We start from the raw sequence: 22,373 nt of genomic DNA, 5'->3' as shown, positions 1-22,373 counted from the left end.
TATGCGTAAACCTTTCTGCCTTTAAGAATGAATAGGTGCCAATTAAATAATCTATTCTGCTAGGACTAACGCGCTTCGTAAATACTCTCGTCCCTCTGCACCATGAAGCTCTATATCTAAGAAGTGGTTTACTTAGGTTGTACCAACAGAAGTACGCTGAACTAAACATTTATCGCCTCAAGACACTTTCGTGATAAAATCCTTGGAATGATATTAGACGTATTAAAATTTGTTTTACTCACCAACTGAATTACGATTGCTACTATCCGCCCCTGAAAGCGAATGGGCATCGGTACTGGAAAATCCTTTCATCCCTGTGGTGGGTGTTGCAATGCTGGCAGGACGTGACAAGCGGCGTTCCTTTTCCTTTTCAGAGCGCAACGGGCGTTTCGTGGTTAACTAGAAATTGAACAAAAATAATTAGAATTAGTTATTAAATCGAATGAAAAAACGAGTGAAATAGTCTATGTTCGGTTGTAACCGAAAACTAGGCTAATTTGCGACTTACCTCTTGCGTCAACACTTTTGGATCTGGCGTTTTAGCCGTTAAAGATGTATTAGAGGCGCTTGTTATCGATGTATTTGAATCCCTCTCTGGCGTCGCGGTTATGGTTGTTAATGGTGGTGTATACCACTGGCTATTTGCCACGGGCAAACTCAACGTTTCGCGATCCAGCTGAGTATATATAAATATATATAAAACTTAGTTTAGAAATTTTGCAAACAAACAAAAAACCACCAAGCGTGGCAACAAAAATTACAAACCTTTTTCATTGAGCGCCGTTTTGAAGGAGTTTTCTCTTTAGACTTGCTTTTTGTGCTTGGCGAATGGCCGAGGCTTGGTCTGTTGTAGTCGTTGTTGTTGTGGTTGTTGTTGAGAAATTAAATTTGTAATCAAAACGAAAGGCAAACATTGCAAAAAGTAAGCGAAAATAAATTTGAAAATAACGCAAAGAAACCAACAAAAAAACACAAACAACTAAAAGTACAAATAAAACCAAACAACAACGAAAGAAATAACAACCATCAAACTTGAAATTTTTTAAAACAAAATTTATGCAAATCATAACAACTATACTAACTAAACTAAATTAGATATTCAAACTAAAAATGGAGTGCATTAAGAATGATAGAGAAAACAAATTTTACTGATTAGTAAAGAGTTTATTCTACGGTGCATATTTATAAATTTATTTTTATATATAATAAAAATATGGTGCGTGCTTGGCTGGCTTAGAGAAACTCTGTGTGTTATTCAACTTCTTACTGCAATTATGAGATATCGTTTTGTGCATTTAAATGTTACCTTGGATTGAAATTAAAGCTTGCAAATGTTGATTTTATTGAGCTGGTTTGCGGACGTGTCGAGGAAGTCGATTTCGACAAGCCGCTACTGCGTTTGGGTATGCAATAAAAAGAGATGTGAGCATGAGTTCGAAAGAAAATAATATTGATGTTTTAATACTTACTCCGACGATCCCATACTTGTTTCCGACAGCCGATTATTGCCCTCAAACATACCAGGGATGAAGGAACAATTACGGCGCATAATCACCGACTCGCGATCTAATTTCAAGTCACAAGCCTGAAAGAAAAAGGCGATAAGTTTTCACTCCAAAATCAAAGTTCACGCAAAAGAAAATACAGCCAAGAAAAGCCAGACTAAACTTCTTCAAATATCTTCAGAAATAGTCAGTTATATTTAAGACAAAAAAGAAATGATATTTTATTTCTTTAGCAACAAAATCAAACAAGCCACTTTTTGCTTAAAAAATCGTGTCGGAGCAAATGATCACTTTTTATGCATGGGGCCTAAATAATATTTTCCTGTATTTGATACACTATACTATACTTACCTTCTTGCCATATTTGTTTTCCACATTCGTTTGCATATCAGCAAAGCATTGTTCCATACGCTCGTGGAAAAGCCTCAAACTTTCCGGTGCTTTATGTTTGTGCAGGGTTATGGCTGCGGGAAAGTTTTCGTAAAATATACTTTTTTCGTATTAGCAAATATACATACCTATCTCTAGTAAGGGTATTTGCGATGCGATTAGATCTTTTAATTCTTCTACCAAGGGCTTCTCCTCAGGATGCTCCTCTAAATAGTCGGCTTTTAAGAAGGCATCCTCATATTTGTTAAAACCGCCCATTACTGCTGGATCGACAATGCCATTAATTTTCATGCTCAATGGATTTATGGGTAGTGTTTCATCATTTCGGTGTTCGATAATCAGGTCACGTATATCCTTATTGGTTTTCTTCATTGTTTCAATAGCTAAAGCGATTGGTGATATCTGGTCAAAATAAAAATAAAAAGGCAATTTAATAATTTTCTTCTATCCATACACGTATGTAATAATTTCATGTGTGAATGCCTACTTTTAGGCGATTTCGAAAATAACAAACGAAATAAAAAAGTTGCAGAAGACCGCCCGAAATTGTTTAAAATTGATATCCCATTTTTTCGATCTTTCTGATTCCTTCTATAGTTCTTTCGAGCTGCCCAGACGTCTTCACATAGCTGTTTTTATAGCTTTGCAAACGGAGAAGTATAGTTTAAGCGGCTTTAACTGGTTTAGTAAACAAAGCTATTTGAAAACGACTTAAAAGCGCAAAAGGTGAGATGTTTAGTTTTAAAATTTGATGTTAAATACGGAGGTTATATTAAGAAACCAAATCAAAAAAATAGTCACGGGGGCATAGCGTTGCAACTTTTTTTCGATCCAGCCAAGTGAAGGCCATTATTCCCATCAACCTACCTTAGACTTCTTTGTGTCAGCGACAGGAAACCAACGCAATATGCCTGGCAATGGATAACTGGTCGTCATCACAGTACGCTCGAGCCAAAGACTGCGCACATCATCTGCACCGCCGCCATTGCCATTGCTTTCGCGATAGGGACGCGAAAATTGAAATTTTTGGACATTATTTGATGTGAAGTAACTGACTATTTTAGTTGACACCATTTTCCCATCAAATTTAGTGAAATTCTCATTCAAAAGTGGTTCCACTTTATTCACTTGTATAAATTGTCCATCTGTTTGTGTTATATCCTCACCAGGTGCCTCCAGCGTTTGCATGAGTTCAGCTTGTGGATGTTGCACTAAAATACGCGAACAGAAATCACTCAAACGTTCATACTCTTCACCACGAAATATGAAAGCTTTATTTTGCAAAAACCGTGGAAAGCCCAAGCCATAAAAGCAGACGCGAAAATATTCTGAAGTATGCCGCAATTCATTCAATATTTTCTCAAAAAACTGTGCCATTTTTGTTAGTAGTTTTGCTAGTTTCAAATAATCATAGATTTCATTCTCATATTCTTGTGCTAAAATTTTGCACATATCGATGGCGCACTCAAACATGTGGCCTCGATCAAAGTAATCGATAATTTCGTAATAGAGCGCCTCTTTGAGCTCGCGATGCGTACGGCAAGCCATATGACGATGAGAGCGCAAGAGCGGAGATAATTCGGTATCGTTCCATTGCAACAATTCGGTGTGTAGTTTTAACGTGAACGCAGCTTCGGTGTAGTTATTGAATTCCATATGTAAATCGCATAGTTTATAAACGTAACGAATGTACATCTCTTTACGATTTACTTGCGAGTAAAATTGTAGTAATGAAAAAGTACAAGCCATGCGATTCTCTTTACTCTCGTCTTGTATGATGCAACGATACTCGAGTAAGCGTTCTATAAGTTTTGTCACCATGTTCACAAATTTAGTGCCTTCAATATTAAGTATATTGTGTGCTTGGCATTTTTCCAGCATAATGCTCTGGAAAAGTTCTTTATAGTCGGCATCGCCTTTGCCTGTAAAAGAAAAAAAAAAATTGAAGATACAAATTAAATTCGATCACAAAAGAACTTCAAAAAGGTCTCTATGGGCCAGTCTTCGCTCCTCTCTCTCCTTTTTTACATCCTCTTGCCTTACTTCTACCTTTCTTCTTTTTCCACTTTCTCCCGTTCTACTTTTCTCTCTAAATCCTGATATCTCTCAATATTTCCCTTCGCAGAGTCTCCCTTTTCATCGGTTTATCCTTCGCTCTCTTTTTTACTTTTCCATCACGCCTACCTCAAGCAAATCGACTCATAAATAAGATTTTCCCCAAAAGCATTGAGATTATCTTGAAAACAATTCGGAAATGATTCCGAAAGAATCCTGAAATGATGCCGAAAATAATGCTATGATATATGGAGATAGCCGAAAAATTCCCGAAATTGTACCGACAATCATGACAGAATAATCGGGAGATAGTCACAAATTTTGACCAAACGGTCCCAAAATTATCCAAAAGCAATGCCGAAATAATCCAATGACGCTGTCGAAATGATCTCGGCACGATCTCGAAAAGAATCCCAAAATTATCCAGAAGTTGGTCCTGGAATGGCCACGAAACTACCCCAAAACAGTTCCGAAATAACCGTGCAATAATCCAGAATTAGTTCCGGAATGTTCCCGAATGATCATCGGATGATACCACAACGGTTCTGAAATATTTACGAGAAGATGCCGATAACTGTCCTGAAGTGATTCCTGAAGTTATCACGATTATCTCAAACATCATGCCAGAATGACCCGTAGTAGACTAAAACTTATCACGAAATGGTCTCAAAATGATACAAAAACGATCGCGAAATGATTCCGACTTTTGAAAACAATAGTTAAAATATTGAGAAAATGTACCTAAATTCTTTAAAAGTGATTCCGATATGGCCCAAATTAATCTCAAAATCATAAAAAGCAATCTTAATTAGTCGCGTAAAACCGAAATAAATCCAATGATACTGAAACGGTTCCGAAACATGCGGAAACCAAAACAATCACGAAATGCTCGTGAAACTTTCCCGAAATGATCACAAATATAATCTTCAAGCGGTACCGAAATTGTTCTGAAAACAATTTTGAAATAGTTCCGACATGTTTACAAAAACAGTCCCGAAGTGATTCCGCAATATTCCCGGAGTTGACCGAATTGATGATATATCAAAATGATCAGGAAATGCTTACGAGTAGTCGAAATGATCTCGAAAACAACTCCGATATAGTCCCGAAGTTATCAAGGAGTTGTGACGAACGGTATTAGTAAGCGTGACTGGATTAATAAAACAAAAATATACCGTTGGCCATCCGTATTATACAAACTGCACTTACCTGCACCAATTAAAATATCTAACTTCTCGATCATTTCTGTTTCGAATTCGTTAAAGTTGGCCTTATAATGCATATTATTCCGCTTGGTATCACCATAACTATGTGGTAGCATTTTCGAACTATAGTACTCACATTGCATCATATCGAAAAATATTGGTATTGTTGCTTTGCGTAGTTCCACTTCAGGTATCATGCTCATTTCAAGTATCGGTTCAACTAATTGTGGTACGAATTTCGGTTTATGTTCGCCCAATTGAAACCACATTTTACGTATTTCTTGCGCCGTATCTTTACGTATATCACGATAACGTGCAAATACAATTTGACGTTTATTATCATTGAAATCATTTAATTGTAGCGGTGATTGTATGAGGAATGCAATGGAACATTGGAAAAAATTCGACCATACTTGCTTCTCGAATGGATCGAAAAAGTGATCGATTATTACAACGGAGATATGCTGCAATGAACCCAATATCACCGTATTCTGATGCATTATCATATCCATCCAATCACGTGAAAATACTGGTTTTTGATGTGGCGAAACGAGTTCTTCAAAAACAAGTAAAATTTCGATTATAAAATCTTGTAATTCGAAACGATTGTTAAGTTGGCGCACGAAAATTTCGTAGTGTGCAGCATCCATTCGTTGTAGAATACCCAACATGATAGCTACTAGATTGCCAACAAGTTGGTTTTCGCGATCGAGAGCATGTGAAGTTTTAATTATGGTTCGTAGAAGTATCAGCATTATGTCGCGTACGTCATTATGCGTTTTTCCAATATCTTGGCGATACAACAGACGCAGAATATTATTCATTATGGTAATACATTCGTTAACCTGTTGTAATTTGATAATGTTTGAGACTGATTAGCACATAAAAAATATAAATAAATTGATAGAACTGTAAAGCACTAGAAGTGTTTCATTTATAATTTTATCGACGCTTCTTTGAATGATAAGACCTTATTGATTATTCATATTAAATACTAAGTACTGCACTTACATATATTATGAATATAATTTTATCTTAGAGGTTAATTTCCTTACTTGAAATCATAGCATACATATATAGTGACTTAATAAAATTTTTTTCCAATTGTGCTGAAAACATCCTTTATATGAATCAATTGGTTTTTTAATATCAGTTATATACGCTTTCTCCAACAAAACTTTCGAAAACACAAATTTAATTATAGAACACGTCAATTCTATTTTAAAACGTTCCATTTGGACATTCCCTGCAGGAAAAAATTATCAATGTCTAAAAAATAAGGTAATAATTGACTATTTTACGGGATTCCGGAGAGTAACTGACTTTGAGTTGACTACAAAAAGTCAGCTATTAACTGGTTGTAAAGTCATGCAGCGTTGCCAAGGCAACCACAGTAACTGAGGAAACTGCATATATGGAAAAATAATTCCATTTTTGAAAAAAAGTTCTTAGAATGTTATAAATTTTCAATTTAGATAGACCGCTTTGTAGGAGATCAACCTATCTCAACTGCTTATTAGAAAACTGTCGATTTTAAAAAAATTAATTAATTTTTAAGAAACAATCTATGCGTTCGAGATGCAGTTGTTGCAGCAGTGTTACTTTTTATGACAGAGCATCACGTTCTTGGGCAAAGTTTGAACAGCTGTAGCAACGTCTCGCTTTTGTTCAATGAAATGTTGACAATCATTTGATCATCACTAGGAAATCAAAGGCAAAATAAAAATTTTCACTGCGCTATTGCAGCACATTATCAGTTTAAGTATCAGCAACATTCCATCAATTAAGTAGCACTTTACCAATACTGCTGTTATTATTTAGATGCTCGATCGCCCTCTATTTCATTCAAAATGTTGTTAAATACCGCCCACCCTAGAATTCGAGATGAAGAATTAATCATGTTGAGATTGGACGTTTTTTGTAACAAACTTTGAGATAAGCATGAACTCCAAAACTGCCATTGAAATTTTTTGAAACCTTCATAACACTTTTTTACACGTTTGCTAGTTTTTCTTTACCCTTTTACTAGTTTAAAGCTCCATGTATCCCTCGCCGTCTTTCTCTTCCTATTACCTATATCCATTGCTTTCAACTCATCAACCGTTTCATTTCTCCTTTCCTGTTGCTCCCCCTTTTCCCTACCTCTTACCTACCTTCATTCCTTGTTATCTCCTCGCCCATACATCTTATCTTCCCCTTCTCACCATTTTTTCATCCACCTCCCTGTCTTTCACCATTTTCTCTTCTCCTTTTTCACTTTTTCTAGTAACGGACGTGGCGATGACTTCTTTTAGACTCGGAGTAATAAAGAATCAAAGCTCTCCCTTCCATTGGCGCCTTCATGTGAAATTTTTTGTGCTTGCGCGAGATTGTATCAGGAATTCGGTTACTCGATCATCCTCAACAAGAAATCATAAGTACTAATAATAACAATGGTCTTAACAATTTGTATATACAGCAGCGCACAGAAAATTTCAAATTTCGTAATTAAAATTCTTATCTTTTTGTATTAGATATGAATTTCTTAACTTAAACTATGTAAGCAAATCTCAAAAATGTTTACGATTTGTGTCAACAAACTAAAAAAAATACAATGCGCGATAACCTCATGTTTTACGCCGACTTCGAACGGCATCTGCAAGGCAGATACGTTTTCACTGAAAAGCTTTTCAAGGCAGAAATACACTCGGAGTGTTTACCAAATCACTGCCGTGGGGCAACCCCGCTTAGAAAATGCTTTTCCTAATTCAAAAAAACTTGTTTCTGAATTATTGGTGGTACTTTGCTCGAGAATTGATCCCAAGATGTTCGGTGTGGTAGGCGGAGCACGCCACCATCACATCGCGCCGGCCGCAAAATACAAGTTAAAGGTCTCTGAAAATTCGCATTGACAATTTTTTTCGGAAGGGTGTTTCAGGTTTTCTTCAGTAAAAAAAAAAAGTTTCACACTTTGTTTGGAGGAGAGCCTTAAACACTCTTGGGGAAAAAATTATCAAAAATCAATGCGAATTTTTAGAGACGTTTAACTTGTACTTTGTCTGACAAAAAATGATTGGGCTCCATAACTACATAGTCATTCAGCGAACTTCTAATAAAAATTCGAAATTTTCGTAAAAATTTCTCGAGTTTTCGAATATAAAAAATAAAGAATTTTGTTGACGAAATTTGAAAAAAATTGCTACTGCTATTTTACCGTTCGCTTCTGTATGTATGTTAAGTTAAATCAAACAAAATTATCAGATCTTACGAAAGTAAAGATATAAATGACTTTAAACCCAAAAAAATTAAGCATATTTTAAATGAAAAGCCCAACTGACAGAACAAATGTAGGAATGTTCGAAATGATTCTTAAGTATAACTTGACCCAATTGCATTAAAAATTACAGAAGCTTATGACTACTAAGCAAAATATTAAAGCATCGATATTGGGAGAGTGGCCCATGTAGCAGTCACCCATTTCTGATTCAAAGGCCCAGCAAGCATTTTGAAGCAAAACAAAATTACTGCCAGATGTTGATAAAAGAACTTTACTTGCATGTGTGGTTGTGCATGTGTTTAGAAAAAAAGCCAAATGTATATTTTGTTTCTGAAAACAAAGTATTTTCATATAAGCTTAATGTACTACGAAATGTTTTAGACTGATCCTCAATTGTGTCTGTTATGTTTTCTTTTATAGTCGTTTGAGTTTTTGTGTCACCAAAATAGGTTTATCACATCAACATTATTTTTTATTTTTATTTTTGTGCGATATTTCTTTGTTTTTTATTTTATTTTCATTATTCATTTCATTAATTTCGTTTACCTTTTGTTTGGCAGTTGTTTCACGAGTGTGCAGATGTGATTTTAACTGTCCGAGGACTTTGGCTGCCTTCGAGAGATTCTTTTCTTGTTGCCATATATCAGATTTCGTGTCACCCTAGACAGAATTTGGTTCACAAACAATTTGCAAATAGCAAATACACAAAAGTGTTTCAAATAGATTAACGAACAAGTACGTAAAGGTAAATCAAAAATATTTATGAAAGTGGGTGTGTAAAATAAAAAAAAAGAAGTTTAGAAACAAAGAAATGTACAATTTTGCGCATAGAGTGATGGTTATGTAGGTATGTAATTCATTAACTTATAGAAGCTAATTAGCAATCAAATGCACAATGTGCTTTGTGTTGGTGTGTGAAGCTGCGTGTGTTAGTAACACACGCATTTTGCATTTGTACAAAACTCTCAAAAGTGAAAGTTTTTTATATATAAAAAATAAAGTGTGAAATTAAAAAAAAATGCAATAAGTATATTTTTATCATTTATTACTATAATTTGCAACTTTGTAAATGCGTTAAATATTTTGTGAACATTCAAATGAATTTGTGAACTAACCGTTTAACCTATGGTCACCACGTATGAAGTTAAAAAAAAAGAAATGTTTATAGTTATAAAAAAAGTGCACACAAAAAATTAAAAAGTGAAAAAAGGATATCCACGTTTTTTTTTACTAATAATATCAGTAACATAGATGCATATGGAAAATGATACTGTTAATGATAAAGCGTTGGCGTGATAGGGTGATTATGGTCGGTGACGTTGTATGGATGTGTGAAAATAAAAACATTTTATATCATTACGATTTTTCTAGTGTACCCAGTACTACGTGCACAAAAACTACACCAACGACAAACTTTCAATATCATATACATTTTCAAAAAAAAAGTAACATAAACTTAATAATACCGATTTCTTCATTTGCTACATCGACAAATCAAAAAAAAAAAAATCAAAAATTCGAGCAACTAAAATTTTTCGAATATCTAAAACTTTTCGAACATTAAAATTTTACAAACATCTGCCACAGTGGCAATACACTTTTTGCGCGACATACATAGCACAAGTTACGGAGCTAGTAGAGCATACAAAAACTGCACACCTCTTAAGTTCTGAACATGTGGTACAAAAACAAAAAAATCGTATTTTAATCCATATTTTTGGTAGGTTGAGACAAATATTGACCTATAACTGAAATTTAGTTTATTCTACGAACGGAATTTGTTTATATCATTGAAAAACTGACATTAGCATTTTAATGTTTCCAAAAATTTTTCGTTTTGGAAAAGAGTTTTCTCCACTACTTTCTTTAACACAATATACAGAAGTATGTATATAAAAAAGCCGTAGTCAATTATGTGTTCGAAAATCTAAGAATTTAAGTAATATATTGAAAATCGATGTCATCTCACAAACTCACTTATTTAATTCGCCGCAATTCAGCAAAGTGCGCCAGCCGCTTCTTTATTGCGTTAACTGACGACGTTTGATCACACCAAAGGAATTTAAATCGGTTTCCACCTGGTTCTTCCAGCGCAGTGGGGCCCGCCCTCTTACTCTACTTTCATAGGCGGGTCCCGATTGAAATACTTTCTTAGCTGGACCATCATCTTTCATTCACATAGCATAGCCTAGCCAGCGTAGCCGCTGAGTTTTAATTCGCAGCTCATCATTAAATCTTCTTCGGTACTCGCCGTCGCCAATGCGCTACACACGATGTAGCTCATAGCAGAGCCTAAAAAAGCTATCACTCTTTTATAACACGGTTCTGCTCTATGCTCTCTTTATGCTCACAGACGGAGCAATAGCAAAAAAAAAACTTCTGCAAAAAAATACTCCAAACTCATAGCATTTTCAATTACTCATCGAATGCAACAACTTAACCTATATGGATCTTTGAAAATCATATCGCATTGAAAACCGAGTTGGGTACTTCTGAAGCAATCTAATTTATACACTTATGTAGAAAATAGTGGAGAAAAACATTAGCCTATTATTACATCTTATAAACACATTTGACTAAGGGAGTAGTCTAAATATTGCCCAGCGAAACAAGTTTAATTTACATATTCTTGTATACATAGCACTAAGGTGAAGCAGCAACTAAACACTTAATTTATATAATAAATTAATAAGTTTTCCTGTTAAATAATTGTCAAATAATTAAAAAAAAAAAAATTTGATCCAAAAAAATAAATCATGTGCACTTAATAATCATGCCAATCAAAAATGCAGAAATGTAGTAAAAATATAAAAAGAAAAATATTGCATAAAACAGGCACAAACATGGACAAAACATAACATAAAAACAAACCATGCTAACTTATTAAACACACAAATTTACAATTTCTAATTACTCTAGATTCTTCTTTAAAACATAGTTGGGTAACTTATTCAACCTCGCAAATGCCTCGCAAATGCCTCGTAAGCTCGTAAGCTCGCAAATCTCGTATATAAAGCTTTGGTGTTTAAGGGGCTTACGGACAATTGAGAGTTTAAATGAGTTGCTCCAGCATGTAGTATTTGTGAATATTTTTATGAGGTAGATTCTTATACAAATATTTATTTAAAACAAGAGAGACTGTTAAATGATATACCCAGTGGTGAGTTTAAGAAGAGTTCATTGTTTGGAAAAGATGGTATTGCCACCCTCCTCCCGTCCCAAGGGAGTTCTTTTTTGAATCGGTAGAGCTCTGGCACATCTCCCGATATTTTTTTTATTTCGGGATTATTGCTAAACGTTCAGGGATTGAACTTGACATCCATTCAGAGTCATTTCGGAACTATTTTATATATATATAACTATATCTCAGAATATTTTTGTAATTGTTTTAAGGCTAATTTCGGGACAAATAGTATCGGATAACTTTGGGACTCATTTAGTTTTCTCTATTTTCGGGGCATTTGGGATTGTAATCAGGTTTATTTTAGAATTATTTTAAGGTTCGTTCGGAATCATTTGGGAACTCTCCCCGGGTAATGTTTGGCTATTTGCGGAATATTTGATTATTTTTTGCTGAAATGACAGCCCTTGGTCGGAAAATAAAGACTCGAGTCGATCCGGTACATGGAACTGGCTATCGTTGGCTTTGTTGCCATTTGGCAACTGTTAAGGAATCATTGCGGGACTATCTCGAAATTGTTTGCGGCATCGTGTTTAGGAATATATTATTTCGAAAATAATTGTTTCTCTCATTATTACTTTGCTGGTATTGCAATATATTGTGGCGAATATCAGCATCACTATTCTGTTAGTAAATAATCACAACAACAAAAACAGCAAGCAGACATACTTATGTACAAGGCAACGAAGAACATTCCATACACAGAACCTGCAGCTTGAAGCAGAGAGATTATGTAGTCATCAGCTAAGAGCAGAAGTTGTTACTCACACATACACACGCATATAGCTAAATAACCAAGTATGAGATACAACTGTTCCAGAAGGCATGCTCGTGAAGTCTAGTTCTTAGGAGAATTATGCGAACGAGGCAACAGAGAGTATAAAAGCACCGCAAGCTGATGAATAGCTAATCAGTTTGCTTTAAACACGCTAATAGTGAAGCATAATTGAATTTGTGAAGTACTACTCCCAAAGTAGTCCAAATAGAGACCATTATACAATACTGAATATTGAAGTTATTTATTCGACAGTTCAGCGATTCGAACGTTAGCAGACGGTGCATAATTATCAGAAATCCCCCAAAATTCGTTACAATATCCACGCCATTAGAAGCCACCATTATGTGTACTGTGCGTTATCACCACTGGGTAAAGTAACAAACCTGTTCAGGGTTTTGCGTAAATTTCTAATTTACCTAAAAAAATATAATATTGTAAATATACTACACTGCTGCGCTACATTAAATCATAGATGCGGTCAATCTTCTATGAATTTAAAAACATTATATCTGAAACGATTTAATTATGAACTTTAAATGTTAAGGAAACGTAGCTGAAAAATTAGGAATTAAATTGCGTATTTTATAATAAGAAGAAAATGTTGAACTTACAAATTTCTATAAAACGAGCAAGAGATTAATTAGAAATGGTACAGGTAAAACACCTAAATATGTATTTAAGTAACATGTAACGAGCGAGCAATATGAATTATGCAGGAATTTGAGCATTTCAATGTTATAACTTGCGTGGGGGCGTTAATTTTATTACTAAATTATTAATTTTAACACAAATGCAAAAGAAGTAATGTAACATAAATCCAAACAACTAATATACCTAAACAAATGTGCATGATATAAATACCTCTTCTTTGCTCTCAAGTCGATCTTTTATATGATTGCAAAAGACGGGCAATAGAACCGCACGACAATCAGGCGAAAGAAACAATTTCGAATCGACAAAGTCCTTTATGCAACCCATCTTTGATTGTGTTAGACGGCGTGGAGGGAATTGACGCAAAATATTAACAATCACATTGCTTTATATGAGTAAACGAAAATTTATGTAATATGAATATATGGAAATTTTTTAGAAAATTTAGAATACAAACCTTAAACGCACTTCATCAAATACAGTCATGAGATCGGTGGCAATGATGTGCAAATTTTTTAGTAGCGCACCCTCAGATTTTAACAAATCGGTAGGACAAGCAATCATTTTAATAAACATCTCCAGTAGTTCTAGTAATGTAAGGAAATTAAATCTCATATTGATCTTCACTGGGTGAATTTGTTAATACTCTCTGGGTTTGAACTTTTTCGGCAGATAAAGAGGCAATAATTTTTTTAAATTTTTAATTTACGCTGTTACAACTTTTGTCTTCAACACACTTACGACAACGCCTTCTTCAGGGATTCCTATTTCAATATAATTTAGTTACAGGAAAAAAATTTACATTTTTTTAATACATCTTTCTGGAGAAGGCGTCATAGTGCCGAAAACGTGTAAGAGGTTAAAGACGAAATTTTAAAAGGAAGTTGCCTTTTATTTGTCGGGCGAAAAGCTCCAAAAGCACGGGCAATTTTTAAATCTTAGTTTATTAAGGCACTTACCATGAAGTTTATTTGCAAAATCTTCATAATCTGAATTGCCATTAATGGCAGCGAAAAGTATACGTGAACGTATAACAAATTTCATTACATAATGCAAATATCTGGTTGTTTTGTATAGACGTTTCACCTCTATGCGCTCTTCAATTTCAATACCATCGGCGGATTTTTCTATAGGCTCAATAGCTTCTCGGATATTTCTTTGTAGCACTTTTATAAGTTTACTATAAATAAGTAAAGAGACAAAAAAAAATTGTATTCAAAAGAAAAATCATAACAACGCAAAAAATACTCACTCATATGCCAGTGTTGCTGAGAAGCTCTCGTTTATGTACACATCCAAAACGGTGAGAAAATGTTGATATTTCAAATCAGACACCGTTTCTATCAAGTGTATAATGCTCATGAAAACCAATTGGTCGTAACGTTCGGGATCGTCATTTTCAACCTGTAAAAATATATATTAAATGATTAGCTAGATGTAACTCCCTAAAAGCCAGCAATAACTTACCAAAATATTAAACAATGCGTCGAGTATGTCCTGCAGAAATTTGACCACCTCTTCACCAGGTACATTTGATAAGGCATTCAATGACTCTTCCAATGTTTCTTTATGCGCAGACCAATTGAGTAAACCAAGTAGGCTAACTGTAAATAGAAAATATAAAAACTAAACAACATTTCTTTCTGGGTATTGGACCAAATCAATTTTCTTGTACAGATCCATTAGCATGGCATTGTTCCATTCCCTCGATCTTCGAAGTTAGCCTCCAAAAAATATATATATTGGCTTCCGGATTTTGAATTTGTACTATTCCTAATAATTATTTTTTATTTTTACTATTTCTAGGCTTCATAAGGGGACAAAAGGCTGATCTTCGAAAAACTTAAAATTGTTATATGATACAGCCGCACAAAAAAAGTTGTGTCGGATCTGGTAATGCGAAACATATTTTTCAGTGCAGCAAGTTTTTCGTTTTTTTGAGGTTCTACAGTATCGCGACCCGGTAGGACGATTCCAATAGCGGCTTCAGCGCACCAAAATTAATGCATGAACATTGTGTCGCTTTACCAGATCCACCAAATTTTTTTTGTGTCGCTCTGTCATATCTCAGTTCTAAATTTTTCGAAGATCGAAGAAAAAGCTTACACAATTCAAATAAGAAATTAATTTTATAAATCGTAAATAATAAAAAAATATATATATGTATAAGGAAGCGTCGAAGTTCGAACTACGAAAGCCAATATCTATATTTTGGGAGCCAACTTCGAAAACCGAGAAATTACTTGTTTGTTTATAAATCAAGTCTTCAAAAAGCTGTATAGCGTAATAAATTGCCCGATTCGGAAAAGAACTCCGCATATTTATGATTTATGTACTAACCGCTTTGGGTCAATTTCGTACTGCATAAATTAACGCAGATTGTGAGTTGATCTTTTGGTAATAGTGACAAACCACCCAGCGATGGTTTGGTGCCTTGCAATTCGCCAACTGTTGCCGGTAAGTCCATATAAATATTAGCATTATTCTTGTCATACTTTTTATGGTCGATCTTGTACACCGACAAAATATGTTGTCCTTGCTAAAATCAAAAAGGCAAAGAAATTAAAGTGAAGTTAGTTGTGAATTGCAAGTAAGTACAGCAGCGAGCAGAAAAATAACAGTGGCAGTTTTTATACAACTTTTTAAGAAACAAATTCGATTTAGTCTGTAGCTAAAACTATGCAAACAATTCTCATGTTTTCGAGTGTGCAGTTTTCTAATCAATGCAAGTCTAACAAAAAACAAGTTATACAATTTTTTCCGAAGGGTATTTCTTCCATACAAAAAAAATTTATCACACATTTCGGATAAAATTATCAAAAATTAATGCGAGTTTTGAGAGACCTATAAAATTGATTGGGCTAGAAAAGTGCGCACTCAAAAAAACTTAGAGAACTCCATATGAAAAGTTCGAAATTTTCGAAAATATTTTTAAGATTGGTTTGCATAGTTCCGGCTACAAATTTCATAGAAGTTTTTTCTTAAAATATTTAAAATAAAAAACTAAAATTTAGTTAACAAAATTTGATAAAAATTGCCAGTGCTTTTTTTCTGTTTGTTGCTGGACCTAGAAGAAATTACTTACCAATATCGTTGTGCCATTGTCCTGCATTAATTTCACATAAGACATGCCAAATGGTTTTTCGGATTTATCCTTTTGCTCGTTGGAACTGCGATGTTTAAAAAGAAATTTCAAATGGCACTGCTTAAATTCATCTATCGGCACATGTATCTGCAGAGAAACCAAAAATAGAGTTATTGCGAAAAACTTCTCACCGCACCGAATGTATTTCATATTTACCTTAAAAGTCTCCAGCCATTTAGGTTTATCATCATGATAATATACCACTGACTTATATTCATCGATAGGTGGATGTCCTGCACCAATACTCATTACGCCTGGCACAACCTGCCCTTCTTCATTGCACACATAAACTGTAACCTCAACATTTTTCTCTGAAGTTTTAGCGATGCGCGCAAATTCACCAGCGCACAGAGTTAAATACAAATCATTACGCACATCCCCGGGTAGGATTACTTCGGGAAAACCCATTTTGCGTGCCAATGGCACATTTGTATGAAGCAAACGCGGAAAATCTTCTTTGATTTGTTTAATATCACCCTGCAATACCTCAATGGTCACCGCCATTTTTGAATCGATTTTGCCAATATCTTTATTAGTAATCAGCTTACGTAATGTGACGTCCAGCGTATCCTTTTCACATAGCATAAATGGTAAATCCAAATTACCACGAAAATCATCCGGTTTATGTAATATGGGCGTGAGATCTTTGCATGCGACACCAAATGGTCGTCTCATTATATATTCGGCACTATTGAATGAACCACTCGAACTAATCGAGAGTTGTGAATGTTTTTTACTTGAGGGTGTTAACATGGCAGTGGTTATGCTGGAGCGCTTCGAATCATTATCTTTCATTTCCATGGCACCAATTCGTATCGCATAACAAACTAAATACATTTTTGAGATACTTAAATCATTTTTACTCAAATCGGTGAAGAGCACACGATTATTGTCGAATTGATCGATATCACGTGCGATGCCGGTTCGTGACCATTTTACAATGTAATTTTCGCTTATCGGTTTATGTGATTCGCCATCGAATAGCGTAAAGAGTAGATCTGAATCCTCTTGAAACTTGCAGACGAATGCGTTTACATGCAGCAGGATATTGTGGGAGTATTTATTGAGTGGTCGTGGAGAACGTTGGATAGTTTGAGGCCGCTTTTGTTGAAAGAAAAAAATTATTTATAAAATAATATGGAGATATTAAGAGGGTGTTACACCTTCCACACAAATTGCAGATCATGTCAGTATTCTGAAAATTTGTAAGAAGTTGACGTTGGAGGGCAAGTGGGCGGTGTAATGGGAATGAGTGAGAATAAGGCGAAATGATAGTAAATCGGTGGTGGGAGATCGTCAATGGGAAGAAGGAGAGGGGAGTGTGAAGAGCGCAGAAGAAAGTCTGCCCCATCCGCTTGTTAGTACTCTATATTAGGAAGTTTGGATGCCTGGATGTCCAGGTATTTGCGTTTGTTGCTCAATCACGTCATAACTGCCGAACAAATGTGGATACATATGGGCGCAATAGTCAAGTGGAATCTAATGGCTATATTGTTATGCAAATGATGAGGTTTATGCCCCTGTAAACACGCACATGGTGCCCACCGTGGTGTGATGGTAGCGTGCTCAGCCTACCACACCGTATGCCCTGGGTTCGCACCCCGGGCAAAGCAACATCAAAATTTTAGAAATAAGGTTTTTCAATTATAAGACAATTTTTCTAAGCGGGGTCGCCCCTCGGCAGTGTTTGGCAAGCGCTCCGAGTGTATTTCTGCCATGAAAAGCTTTCAGTGAAAACTCATCTACCTTGCAAATGCCGTTCGGAGTCGGCATAAAACATGTAGATCCCGTCCGGTCAATTTGTATGGGAAATAAAGTGGAGCCCGATGCAAATTGGAAGATAAGCTCGGCCTTAGATCTCTTCGGAGGTTATCGCGCCTTACATTTATTTATTTTTATTTAAACATGCACTTTTAATTCTCAATCGTCTTTGTGACTTACAATATTTTTTTTTAATCAAGATCGCCGCAATTTAGAAAAAATGAGCAAGTCAGCAATAAAACCCTCGTGACTATGTTGTAACCATTTATAGATCATTTCGGGGCTAGCTATATCAGGATCATTTGGTGATCGATTCGGGATAATTTTGGAGTTGATTGTGATCATAGCTTCAGATAATTTCGAAATTATGTTCGGGATCTCTACGAGATAATTTCGGAACATTTTCGGATCAGTTCGGATTTTTTTTCGGAATCAGTTCGACATTACTTGTGGATGTTAATTTATTCTATTTCTATTTTAGGATAGACTCGGAACTATTCCGTGACCATTTCGAGGTCATGTCGGACTATCGGACAATTTCGAACATTTATTATTTAATTATTTTATTATTATTTTGAGATTGTTTTAAGAAAAGTTCGGATAATTTCGGAATAGCTTGTTTTGTAGCATCTGAATTTTTGTCGGGGTAATCTCGACATTTTATAATGACCATTTCGGAACTGTTTCCGCATCATTTCGGGTTAACTTTGGGAATATTTGGGTGTGTTCCGGGATTACTTTGGGGCTTTGTGTTCGGAATAATCTCGTGACAACTTTGCGACTGCCTCAGGATTGTGCTCGTGATAATTGCGGGAGTTATTCGGAATAGTTTCGGAATGATTTTCTGGATTATTTCGGGATTATTTTATAATTATTTTCGTAATTATTTCTTGAGCATTTTGAACCGTTTGGGGATTGTGTTCTACCAAACTATTTCGAAACATTTTATTTAGCGACTGCTTTTGTATCATTCCTGGACCATATATAAACAGATAAATGAGTGGACATTTTTCTAAGCACCATAAAAGGATTTGGCATCCTAGAACACAGCCGGAATAGCAGGAAGAGGGCCTCGACCACATCCGTACACGATTGATAAATTATTTTGCAGTCACGCCTCGCTCTTACTCTTAGATGCCAATACAAAGCAAATAGAAGAACAAGAAGAAAACTGAGCATACAGCTTGTTCGAATACGAATTTTTAGGAGTTCCCGAAGCTGAATTTTAAGGGAAAAGTCAGTTCTTACGTGACAAATTCGTTGGTGAACTGGCAAGGAATTCGGAATTCTAAAGTAAATTCGGGACTGAGTTTTAGAGTTAAATTTTCAGGCATTACAATCTTACGATTACAGGCCTTATATTGCATAAATGTACATGAGTTTTATTATTAAATGTTATACGTGTTTAATAAGGCGCACATTTTTTTGTTGGTTTCATGATTGCAAAACTTACGCTAGCTTTAATAATGCGATTAACTGCATTCATATGATGTTCATACAATTCCGTTGTACATATCGTATTCGTATCCAATATATCGCCGTTCTCGTCACGCACCACCATATCCAAGCCCAACAGACTATTTCCTGTGTCGATTTGCGATGTGGCCATCAGCTTCACTTTTCGCATCTCGTCAACGGGCAAATTTCCCGATATCAGTAAAGCGCGATTATTATTTAACTCGATCATTTTAGCTCGTATAGAATTAAAGTCGCGATGTGTGACCTGAAAATGAATTCAACAGATTATGTATAACGGGAACTATAAAGAGTATTCGTCTATTAATTATGTACATATGTGTGAGTGTAAAACATGTCGCATTCATCATTCGAATGAATGAAATAAATGCATGTTGTCCGCCTCTTTTTTTTGAAATAAAATCAATCAATCAAAATTATACATACTAAGGAATTTACACTCATGGCCAAACAACGTTTATGGCGTAATATTTCGAAATAGAAAAAGCGCCAAATTTAGTGTAATGCCTCATGTAAGTGGCTCCCCTATAACTTCGATTTGATAACATGAAGTTAAGTAAACAATTTTACAGCTACATAGTTTAACCGACCCATTACAAAAAATTTTATTTAGACCGATTTGTTTTGGACTTTGCACTTAGGTAGCTTTTTGTCGAGACTAATATCTGACAAAATCAATTTTTGGTACAAATATTCGTCTGATGGGCCGAAATATTGTTGCCGAAATTGAACGAAATCGGATAAGGACCACGCCCACTTTTTTATAAAAGAAGTTCAGAAGAAACTTAGATAAATAAAATTGGCTATATCCTTTTTTTCGTGGAAGTGGTCGAGGGACCAGCTAATTGAAAAACCGATTTGCTATAAACTTGATTCTTAGATAGCTTTTCGCCTAGATTAATAAACATATTTCGGCACATAGACCAGGGAGCGACAAATTCCAAAAACCTTATTTATGGAGCGATTTGCTTTAAATTTAGTACTTAGATTTTTGTCTGAGTTAATATTAAAGTAAAGTTGTTTTCACTTATTATTTAAGAATTCATGAGCTTAACACCGGCTTATAATAATTGAATATTCAATTATTATGTTTTTCTAAGAGAAACTGAAAAGAAAGAAAGAAACATTTACTGGCATATTGCGATGGTACCATTTCGAAACCCGCCACGTAATCATCATCAGGCAATTTCGTATTGTTAGTAATGTTATCAAAGATGCCGCCGAGATTCGACCGGCGCAGCACACTGTGAAACTGTAGTTGCCTTAACCACTAGGCTATCCTGCTTGTATTTGTTTACTTTCTTAATTCAGTTTATCTCATTTCTACACTAACAACACAATTGAGACATTCTGTCTCTATATTAATTTTTGTGTTTTGTAGATTTGTTTTTATAAAGTTTCTGGCAATATGCCGCTTTTTCGGTACTGATGTCGCATTTTTTCATTTTTCTCTAAAATAGTTATTACATTTATAAGATTAATATTTATAAATATTTTTCACGGGAAATTAGGCCAAGGGCAGACCTATTAAAAAATTGATTTATCTTACTTATTGGCGATTTACTTGGATATTATCGAAAAATCATATGTACTTAGTTTTTAAAAACCTTTTTTTGGGGTCAATCTTCAAAAAATCGTGCACGATTCTCAAATATATTAAGGGAAAGAATAAGAAAATCTATAAACAAAACGTATTCAGATGTAAGAGCAGAAGATTGAGATGTTTTTGCAGTATGCGAATGTTTGCAGGCGTTCGTACGTTTTTAAACTATTTTATTTAGCTTGACTCTGTGTAGCGACCGTTGTTTACTTGAAACTTGGAATATAGTTCAGAACCCGATGACAATGCTATAAAAAGAAGAAAAAACTCCGCTAGGTAGGTATTTGTGGTCCGATTTGGCTCATATTTGGAACACATATTACATACAGAAAATATGTTTTTCAAGGAGGCTCAGCAATCAATATTGTTGGGATGTTCGAACGGTTTTTTTAAATATTGTCTATTTATTTCTTTTGATGATCCCCTGCGAACTAAGTGGTGAAGTTAAAAAAGAATTTTGCTAGACATAATTGCAATGTTTGACATAATACAGCATACACCAATTCACTAAATTTTAAGCAATTTTAGTGTCACATAAAATATGAGAAACATTTTCAGAGTGTCCGAACATCAACTTTAGGTCGCCGTAAAGTAGCTGTGTATCGCATTTGGAAAATATTTTTAATTGCGTTAGATATGCGTCCAAGAATGTCGTTCATAGCAAAAGAAAAATTTCTGATCCAATGCATTCTATAGTTTTCAGGATGGAACGTCCGTAACGTTGGAAACACCCATACGTATGTATGAACATATGTAGTTGAATGTCATCATTAAACATTTTGTTGATTACGTTATTGTTGGCGACATTCTTCAAACTAGGGTCAATTCAATTTTAATTCGCTCTCGCGATGACTCGAATCACTTGGCAACTTACCAAAAAGTATTGCTTTAATATGAAGCCCCATTCCAAGAGAACTTTAGTTATTTCCTCAACGATGTCAGTACGCTTTATGCAGTACTCGCCATTGATGATTGTGTAATCGCACAGATGTATGTAGGATTTTGGAAATATGCCGCGCTGATCTTTATGTCTGAAATAAGGGGGAAAAAAATCATGAATTAAAAAATATGCAAAAACTTATACAAATTGTTTGCCTTAATAAAAATTGTACTAATTAATAAAAAAAGAGCGGTGAGCAAGCAACAGACATGTGGTTAACATGCTTCGCTATTTATGAACGTTTTTAATTTCACACTTATACACATTTATGTAAATTTGTCAGAAACAAGCACATGTGTGGCGCGCATAAGGTAGAAGGGGGCGCTTTAGTAAGTAAAGAGGAAATCTAGTTATGAGAGTTATGAGAAGAGTTTCACTTATAAAGAAATTGCCCCATTACTAAGTACTGTAGAAGCGATAGAAAAATTAT

The 22,373-nt window shown here is 34.9% G+C and overlaps 1 protein-coding gene across 3 annotated transcripts in view; it reads right to left on the bottom strand.

Moving 5' to 3' along the window:
• mbc (myoblast city) overlaps nt 1–22,373 on the bottom strand; it is a 95,308-nt gene that overhangs the window by 7,494 nt on the left and 65,441 nt on the right. For 2 of the 3 annotated variants that reach the window (XM_067763352.1, XM_067763353.1), the window contains exons 4-23: nt 21,878–22,034; nt 19,381–19,650; nt 16,323–17,267; nt 16,107–16,253; nt 15,362–15,560; nt 14,489–14,625; nt 14,274–14,425; nt 13,981–14,201; nt 13,479–13,608; nt 13,232–13,406; nt 8,958–9,071; nt 5,160–6,000; nt 2,763–3,817; nt 2,024–2,297; nt 1,857–1,969; nt 1,470–1,585; nt 1,307–1,393; nt 766–844; nt 509–676; nt 243–399 (exon numbers count right to left, since the gene is read on the bottom strand). In XM_067763352.1, the coding sequence (XP_067619453.1) occupies nt 243–399; nt 509–676; nt 766–844; nt 1,307–1,393; nt 1,470–1,585; nt 1,857–1,969; nt 2,024–2,297; nt 2,763–3,817; nt 5,160–6,000; nt 8,958–9,071; nt 13,232–13,406; nt 13,479–13,608; nt 13,981–14,201; nt 14,274–14,425; nt 14,489–14,625; nt 15,362–15,560; nt 16,107–16,253; nt 16,323–17,267; nt 19,381–19,650; nt 21,878–22,034 (5,537 nt within the window). The remainder of the gene's footprint in view (nt 1–242; nt 400–508; nt 677–765; nt 845–1,306; nt 1,394–1,469; nt 1,586–1,856; nt 1,970–2,023; nt 2,298–2,762; nt 3,818–5,159; nt 6,001–8,957; nt 9,072–13,231; nt 13,407–13,478; nt 13,609–13,980; nt 14,202–14,273; nt 14,426–14,488; nt 14,626–15,361; nt 15,561–16,106; nt 16,254–16,322; nt 17,268–19,380; nt 19,651–21,877; nt 22,035–22,373) is intronic. The other variant, XM_067763354.1, reaches the window with a different exon arrangement.

The sequence above is a fragment of the Eurosta solidaginis genome, chromosome 1 (genome assembly GCF_040869045.1).
Source record: "Eurosta solidaginis isolate ZX-2024a chromosome 1, ASM4086904v1, whole genome shotgun sequence".
NCBI classification, from domain to species: Eukaryota; Metazoa; Arthropoda; class Insecta; order Diptera; family Tephritidae; genus Eurosta; species Eurosta solidaginis.
This window is presented reverse-complemented; position numbering and strand designations above follow the sequence as displayed.